The sequence below is a fragment of the Aphanomyces invadans genome (genome assembly GCF_000520115.1).
Source record: "Aphanomyces invadans strain NJM9701 unplaced genomic scaffold supercont1.17, whole genome shotgun sequence".
NCBI lineage: Eukaryota > Oomycota > Saprolegniomycetes > Saprolegniales > Verrucalvaceae > Aphanomyces > Aphanomyces invadans.
The window spans coordinates 830,874-838,800 of NW_008580162.1; the positions used below are offsets into that span (position 1 = coordinate 830,874).

The following is a 7,927-nucleotide window of genomic DNA, read 5'->3' on the forward strand; positions in this document are numbered from 1 at the left end:
GACGGATTGAATGTTGCACGATGGGGGTCATCGTTCGTCGCAAAGTTGTTTCTTTTCTTGGGTGTGCTGAAAAGTGGGGAGATGAAAGGTGTTATGAGTGTTTTGGGAGAAAGGAGATTTTGAGGGTTTAGAGGTGGGTAAAAGTGGGGAAAATGGGATTTTGGGAAGTTGGAGCTTGTGGGGGGTTTGTTGGGGGCGAACGGGGGTTCTGTGCAGACTTTACCCACGAACACCCTTTTAGCACTTCTACTCGCCACGGTGCCGACGACGACGATGCTTCGTACGTGAAAGGCATGACTGCCACACTAGCCATCGACGCGTACTTGCGTCACGACAATAGGCATACCAAACACAAAGAGCGCCGTCGACACGTCCAGCCCAAAGTCGCCCCACTCCAATGCACTCGGTGTGTTGAGGGCATGAGCCGAGTTCTCGTGCGTGCCACAGTCGGTCCCATCACTTGTTTGCGTGCCGAGACGAAAGACTGGGTCCTCGCATCCACTTGGACGACGATCCCACAGCCACCGCATTTCCATTCTGGAGTGGATGGACATAAGGTCGTCACACTTCACACAGCTGCCAGTGCATCGGCTGCGAGCGTAACGCAGACTTCGACCGCGTTGGCAACGTGTCGCGGCGGCGCGACGGAAGACACCATGACAACTCGGGCTGCTCGTGGCGAGGGTGTGCCAACTGAGGCAGGTCATCACGAGTCCGCCGCACGACTCGACCACAACCTTCCACTCGAACTCGACCGCAACGAAAAGAGCAGACCTGCAGCAACACTCTCACCCTTACCGACACAAACGATCGGCGTACTACCTCTGTCACGTCCCACCGCATCTTCGACTGCGCTGCTTGCAGTCTCGAGCACGTGCGACACGGCGAGTTCCAGCTCTCGTCTCGAGCACCGATGGAATGCCGCCGCCAAAGTGCTTCAACAGTGGTGGGTATTTCGTTGCCTCCGCGTCACAAGACAGACCATGTCGCCATCCAACGCCTCCCCCAATTGGATGGCATCACGTCGAGATGGCACTTCGCCACGAGTGGACAACTCACTCGCTTCCTCGCAAAGCCCCGACATCCCCATTCCTCCATTCAACACCCCCATCTCCCTCGTCTCGGCGGCATCTCCTACCTCAACAGGCGATGGAAGGTCGTCCACGTCGTTGGCGTCGATCTCTTCCACGCGAGACCACGAAATGGAGTTGGTGGGGTCGATGTACCAGACGTTCCACGCTGCAAGGGTCATTCAACGATGGTATCATGGACACCGTCGCAGTCGCTGCTCCATCGAGACCGTCGTGGACACTGAGGATCTACCGTCGATTGCGCTCCCACAGCATTCCCATGCCACTGTCATCCTACCGACGCCGATGCTGCCCTCGCCACGGTCCTGCTCCCCTCCACCGGACCCGCCGATCCCTCCATTCAATACTGCAAACACCACCACTTCCACCACAATGTCCATGCCGTCCCAAAGTCCTCAAGTCTCTGCAGGACTGTCGACCGTGTCGTCAAATGAAGCCGACACAGTCGCGTCAATGTATCAAGTCTACCATGCCGCAAAAGCCATCCAGCGGTGGTGGCGCGTGGCCGGGCAAGCGCACTACCTTCGTGCTGGTGCTGCGGCCACGACCATTCAGCGCCAATATCGGGTGTACGTTGCAAGAAGCGATTTGCGTGTGGCGCTGAAAGCGCTGATAAAGTCGCACCGCCGGCAAGCAAGGCGGCAGGTGCAGCCGTCCAAGCTCTTGCTGGAGGCCACGAAGTTGGAGGGAATGAAGTCTGCAAAGTGTGTGTCGTGGCGCGCGACCGTGTGGATCGTTGTGATGGCGTGCAGATGGTTGAAGTGGCACCGACGCAAGGTAGCTGTCCAAACAGCGGCGCACGTCGTGCAAAGGCAGTTCCGCGTCCACGGACGGCGCAAGGCCATTGCTGCTGGAATGCGGTTGATTTTACTTCACAACACGCGACAGCTCCAAGCAAAGAGCCACAGGGGTATCCTTGCAGCCGAACTTGGCGACCGCCACGAGCCCTTGGACGGGCCCACCGGCGTCGTCCTCGATTGTGTCGACCGATGGGACACATACACCGATCCCGAGACCGGTGCGCCGTACTTGTACAACCCCGCGACAGGGGAGACAAAATGGATGGTTGCGGAGACAGCACACGTGACTGTCCAAGTGGATCAAGTCAGCGACGATGGCGACTACGTCATATCTGGACTGGGCCCGACGACTCCATCTCCGACAACTCCGGATCCATCCATGGAGATCCATTCCTTTGGGAACCACCCGGACGAAATGTGGACCCAGGCAACGGACGGCAATGGATGTGTGTACTATTACAACCCCGCAACCAATGCCACGTCGTGGGATTCCCCTGCAGGACGTTGGCGGCACCAGTCCAACTTGAGCGAGGGATGGCAAACGTTTGCGAACGAAGACGGCGTCCCCTTCTACTACAACGCGTCGACGGGCGAAACCACGTGGACGTTGCCACCAATGTAGCATTCAACCATCATGTACAGTGATCAATTTAGTTTCACCCGTGTCAAATGTCCATCGCCCAACTTCATCGAGGTGGTGGTGCCACGACGAGGTGCTCCATCTTCGACTAGAGCATATATCGTTTGGACGGTCTTTGCGCATATCGCCAGAGCAGTCCCTGCGTACCAATCGCGGTACGTGTGGCCATTCCACGCCGTCGAACTGAGGTGTGTGTCGAGGAGATTGCCCCGAGGGATCGCACTGGAGATACGTTCCACGACGAGTTGCAAAGGACGCATTTGGTGGCAGAAGCGACAGCGGGCTGCACAACGCTGCTCGATCGCACACCAAGACGGCAGGACATCTCGCCGGGCAACATCCCCATTATGGTGAGCCAGGTTGGCGGCCGTGGCGCATGTTCATGGACTGCCTTTGAAGGCATTATAGTATTACTATTAGTAGCTCGATGTTGTGTAAAAGGAATAAAAATCACACTTCAACCAGGCAGATTCTTTCGAATGGATGGCACAACACGGATCGTGGGGGAACTCCCCCGCGCGTTCTGGCAATCGTCCCGGCGACGATTGTATGTTGTTGACGAATATGGCTGCATCGCGCGACAAGGCCACCTGGGTGGTGGAATGGCTTTGAAGTGTGGGCAGAATTACTATTTTGTAGGGACAGGTTTCAAACGTGCAGCGCACTTGGTTCTGCGATATGATTGGTGAAATTTGAGTGTGCTGGACCTGGCTATTAAAATATGAGCGATATTCAATGTCACATGTATACAACTTACAAGTTATCGATTTATATTATCCTTTGGGTTTTGTTCGATGTGAAAATAAAAATACTCCTCGTTGTGGGATATATGCCGAATCTCTCTGACCTGGAGAAGTTGAACACGGCGCCGCCTGCCTCGTCGTTGTCGACCGCGTACATGGGGACCAAACAGCAACCGAGCGAATCCAGTATGAGCGTCGTGCATGAGAATAACGATCATGTAGAAATCACCATGGTGCACATCCCCCCGGGAGCCCGGACGTCCGAGTCCGAAGGACCAGACAACAAACTTGGCCCGATTCCCACCGCCACCCCAGACAAAAAGCTCATGCTGGAGCCCCAACATCATGACGAGCTATATCAGTCCGAAGAGAAAGACTACGTTGATCCGACGTTGTTTTCCGCCGAAGTATCGCGGCATTCCATCGAAATTGCCGTCCGCCGTGCGCGAAATCTCGAGCAAGAGCTTCGGGACATTGAGAAGAACGCCCCGCCACCGCTACCTCCCCCGACGGTATCATACACATCCGTAATTGCTACCACCATCTCGTCCACCGTCCAAAGCGTAATGAAGCGCATCACGAGCTCTGCTTCAACAACACAGTACTCGTTGCTCGAGCCGAACGCATCCTCGTCGGAAGGAAGCAGCGGTATTGTCGGCGAGCGCGATATCGTCGAAGGTGACGGGATGCAGCTGAGCCCCGTGGGAAACGGCAGAGACAACGACGACATATATCTTCAACACCGGTCAGGTTTACGTCCCGCCCTTCGCAAGATCTCAGCGTATGAGAAGCCCATATCGTCGGCGATGTTGTCATCCGTTCGGACACCGAAAAAGTCGATTGCTTGGACTCAGCTGCCGCACGAAGTTTCCGACGAAGTCAACGACATCGCGATGGAAGGGCAGTCGTTGATGAACCCCGACCAGATCAAGATCACTATCACATCATCCCAGCACGAGCGACCCAAGCGCCAGCAGAAACCAGGGGTCATCCGCCGCCTCACGCCCGTGGAGAAGGAGGCACTGTACGTACTCCGTCCGGACCTCAAGATCGTGCCCAACTGGGCGCAAAAGTACCGCGAGGAGATGACGGGAACGCATGACACGATGCAGTGCAACAATTGGCTCATGTGCCTCATTCTGTTTCTCATGGTGCTGCTCGTGTTTCTCTTTTACATGATCGGCGTGACAAAACCCGACGGGAGTTAAGCGACTTGGCCAATGTATATACATATATATCTCGTGAACATCGACATGCCACAGCTTCCGAGTCATGCCATGCGACGACAATGTCGTTGCAAGGACCAAGTGTGGCGGTGGGGACGATGCATGGCATGGGCGCGCGCTACGCCGAACGATTTTGGGGCCAGCATCGTGGAGGAAAGACGGACAGTCACGGTTAGGCACTGTTGTGCATTGCATCCGGGCGGAAGTGGTCCGCCTCACCCAAGTTGACGGGTTCTACCTCGATGTTTTGTCCGATGGTCGCGAGTCTTGTGGCCTCGCACCGTCATCCCTTCACTGGCATGCGTCTGAGCGCCACTACTGCTCATATTGCCCAACCTTTTGAGCGACTGCCCATGCTTCGAGTCGCAGCCCATTATTTCCTTCAAATCACGGCATCGACGGAGAGCTGTCGAGCACGGTGTTGCGGCGTCTTCCCTCCGTGTACGGCCTCCTATCCCAAACATAGGTACGTGCTGACCCTTATGCCGATGCGATACGCCACACTCACACATAAGCGCGTGCTTGCATTCTCGAAGAACTCATTGCCGTCGGGAGCATCTCCGCCACAACCTCCGGCATCATCATGTCCCTCGAGAGGAGTATAAATTGAGCTCTCCAATCAACGCGTAGGGTCCGGATAACCAGTTCCTCGACATCCATTAAAAATTTGCATTGCCATAACAAACGCTTTGTATGGAATATAAAACACATTTCCGCCTTTGTTGGGATCCGCAGACAGCATCCGGATACTCGCCCAAGCCACGCATTCACCAACGACTACTACCGACAGCGCTTGCCTGCCATCGACCGCCCGCTTCCGTGAATCATCATGCTGCGCCAAACGTCCAAGTACTCATGGACCATTCTTCGCAACACAACCCTACGCGCATCGTCGCAGGCGGTGATCACCACCGCAGATTTGACCGCTTGGGGCATGATGCACACGACTGTCCGAGCCAAATCGACAATGCCAACGCAATCCCATCAAGCCCCTCTTGCAGTTGACACCGCTTCCATCATGCCTGAAAGCCTGCTTTATCACGATACCACAGGTCAAGGCGAGGACACCAGGTTCCCATTTGAACCGGCAGTGTATATCGTCCCTGGGAGGCACAACTACGGAAAGAAAGTTTCCGAGTGGATGTTCGCGCTCCTAGAAGAGAGCATGGCCGAGAACGATGGTCACTTGAACAGCGATGACATGACGTCGTTGATCATCACGTTGGCGCAGCGCAACTACTACCGCGAAGCCATGGAGGCACTCCAGTTTTCGCGCCAGAACAACGTCAAACCTCGCATCGCCGCGTACTCGAAGGTTATTTCGTCTTGCTACTCACATGAGCGCTTCGAGTTGGCGCTTCAAGTGTTCGACGTGATGCGTCGCGATGGTTTCAAGCCGTCCTTTGTCACGTATTCGCGCGCGTTGTCGTCCGCCTCCAAGGCCAACCAGCACGAAATGGTATTCACCACGTACGGCACTGGTGCATTCAGACGAGTCTCGTGTTGCTCTAGGTGATGGAACTTTTCCGAGAACTCATGGCGGACTGCCCCGACTTGACGGACGAGTGTCAGAGCATTGCGTGTAACACGGTACTCAACTCGTGTGCGCGAAACGACGACTACGACACGGCGACGTGGCTCTTCGACGAGATGAAGCTACGAGGGGTTCCGATGACCCAGAGCACGTTCAACTCGTTCATGTTGTGTGTGTCCAAGTCGGGCACCATCGCGGACGTCAAAGAAGTCGTCGGGTTGTTGGACAAGACAGGTAATGGCCATGTCGACGTTTCATATGTCAAATCGCGAGAAATTGTGGTTTTTGGCTCAAATTGGATGCAAATATGTCATTTTCAGTGTCAATTTTCAATTGGCTCGTGGGATTTTTTATTCCGTTTTTTGTGTGCTGAGTGAAGTTTATCCCATCTTTTGTGGCACTTTCGTGGAACCTCCAAGCATGAACCGACCAGCAACGGGCAGGCCGACGTGTGCTTGATAGCGATGGCGGCTGACCGCGCCGTAGGCTCGTCGCTCAGCCCGAACGCTTACATGTCGGCGATCTCGTCGTGCGCCAAGTGGAAGAAGTGGGACACAGTCATCGCGCTGTTTGAAAGGATGCGCGCCGAGCACGACACTGTGTTCGTCGTGACGATTGCGGCGGCCATGATGGGGTATGTCAAGGAAGGCAAGCCGGAAGCTACGATGGCGCTGTATAAAGAGTGCGTGGCGAACCACGTCGAACTCAACACGTTCGCCAAGCAAGCTTTGGTCACGGCGCATTTACACATGGGCGCGTATGAGGAAGGTCTTCGGATCTGCGATGCGGTAGGCTGCATGCCATGCGCGACTTGCATAAGATTGCCGATGAAACGTGGACACATTGTAGATGATGGCAGAGCAAGTGGCCGACGAAGGATACCGTGGCCTCGTATACAAGCTCAAGGTCCAGATGCTCGTGGCCTTGAAGCGCATTGACGAAGCCATTGCACTCCTCGAAGAGACTGGATCGATCATGGACCAGACTGTCAACTGCTTCCGCCCGCTCATTGCTCACTTTGCTGACGCAAGGCAGTAAGTTGTCGTGGCACGGTGGAAAAACAATCGGCGCACCTGACTGTGCGCGTCTAGATACGACCTCGCGACCAAGTACAGCCAAATGCTGTTTCAAAAGAATCAATACGTATCGCCTTCGGATTGGGTCCAAGCCCTGTCCGTGTCGATTGGACTCCCTGACAAGACGGCGTACTGGGAGTTCCGCCGCGCCCTCGAGATCCGAGGCCCTGATATACTGTCGACGATTCCAGGGGAGCTCTTCCTTGAAAGCTCCAAGACACACAAGAAAGCGCCTGCGCCGCCGGCGCGGTCATTGCTGACACCGGCCACCTCCCGACCAACCTTGCTGTCGCCGACCAAACAAAAGTTGAAGTTATTGTAAGATAAATGGAATATCAAGCCGATGGAATGCGAGGTGCGTTACGTGCTTAAGCTGTCGAGAGACAAGTGGTGTACAACTAAGCGCGCTGGTGGATCGCAAAACGATACGCTGTCGCGAACGAGTTGCCCACGCCGCTTACAAATAACGACGCGGGTTGTACGGCTTGCCTTCGATTTGATCGTGTTTGATCTGCTCTTCCATGGCGAAGTGGTACACGAGCGAAAAGGGCAGGACCGTGCCGAGGAACAACTTGCTCACGGTGGGCACGTTGAACACGAACTCACGGTCGCAGTTTTCGCGGACACCGTTCCAGACCTCAATTTGCTTGTTCTTGTTCAACGAGCCCCCGTTGCGACGCTGTTGGCCCTTCATCTGCACCAGCGAGAAACGGGTCGTCACATTCACGCGGCGCGCGAGTGTCTGGCTGAGACTCATCCTTCACGACCTCCACGAATATTGAATTGGAAATGGAAGGCATCCGGATAACAAGTCAGT

General features: G+C 55.2%; 4 protein-coding genes across 7 annotated transcripts; 3 read left to right on the forward strand and 1 right to left on the reverse strand.

The window, feature by feature from the left end:
* Window positions 1-1,463: 1,463 nt before the first annotated feature.
* On the forward strand, window positions 1,464-2,513 carry H310_08451 (hypothetical protein; the record flags this gene model as incomplete). Its single annotated transcript, XM_008874181.1, has 1 exon — window positions 1,464-2,513. One exon carries the CDS (start codon window positions 1,464-1,466, stop codon window positions 2,511-2,513), a length of 1,050 nt encoding a protein of 349 aa, XP_008872403.1.
* An 840-nt stretch (window positions 2,514-3,353) lies between these two features.
* Window positions 3,354-4,527, forward strand: H310_08452 (hypothetical protein). The gene has a single exon (XM_008874182.1). It carries the CDS (start codon window positions 3,361-3,363, stop codon window positions 4,480-4,482), a length of 1,122 nt encoding a protein of 373 aa, XP_008872404.1. The 5' UTR covers window positions 3,354-3,360; the 3' UTR covers window positions 4,483-4,527.
* A 727-nt stretch (window positions 4,528-5,254) lies between these two features.
* On the forward strand, window positions 5,255-7,887 carry H310_08453 (hypothetical protein). Of its 4 annotated transcripts, XM_008874184.1 has the most exons (5): window positions 5,255-5,959; window positions 6,013-6,268; window positions 6,521-6,822; window positions 6,884-7,068; window positions 7,126-7,887. In XM_008874184.1, the coding sequence occupies exons 1-5, from the start codon at window positions 5,330-5,332 to the stop codon at window positions 7,430-7,432; spliced, it is 1,680 nt and encodes a 559-aa protein (XP_008872406.1). In that variant the 5' UTR covers window positions 5,255-5,329; the 3' UTR covers window positions 7,433-7,887. The 4 variants fall into 4 exon arrangements, with proteins under 4 accessions (XP_008872406.1, XP_008872408.1, XP_008872405.1 ...); XM_008874186.1 differs by having other exon boundaries at window positions 6,521-7,068; XM_008874183.1 differs by having other exon boundaries at window positions 6,884-7,887.
* H310_08454 (hypothetical protein) lies at window positions 7,439-7,891 on the reverse strand. The gene has a single exon (XM_008874187.1). It carries the CDS (start codon window positions 7,865-7,867, stop codon window positions 7,568-7,570), a length of 300 nt encoding a protein of 99 aa, XP_008872409.1. The 5' UTR covers window positions 7,868-7,891; the 3' UTR covers window positions 7,439-7,567.
* Window positions 7,892-7,927: the final 36 nt, after the last annotated feature.

Bases quoted from the DNA above. Each gene is read 5' to 3' on its own strand.
- H310_08452 (XM_008874182.1), top strand. From the start codon at position 3,361: ATGCCGAATCTCTCTGACCTGGAGAAGTTGAACACGGCGCCGCCTGCC.
- H310_08453 (XM_008874184.1), top strand. From the start codon at position 5,330: ATGCTGCGCCAAACGTCCAAGTACTCATGGACCATTCTTCGCAACACA. The intron at 6,269-6,520 runs GTAATGGCCATG...ACCGCGCCGTAG, and splicing joins CGGGTTGTTGGACAAGACAG to GCTCGTCGCTCAGCCCGAAC. The intron at 6,823-6,883 runs GTAGGCTGCATG...GACACATTGTAG, and splicing joins GTCTTCGGATCTGCGATGCG to ATGATGGCAGAGCAAGTGGC.
- H310_08454 (XM_008874187.1), bottom strand. From the start codon at position 7,867: ATGAGTCTCAGCCAGACACTCGCGCGCCGCGTGAATGTGACGACCCGT.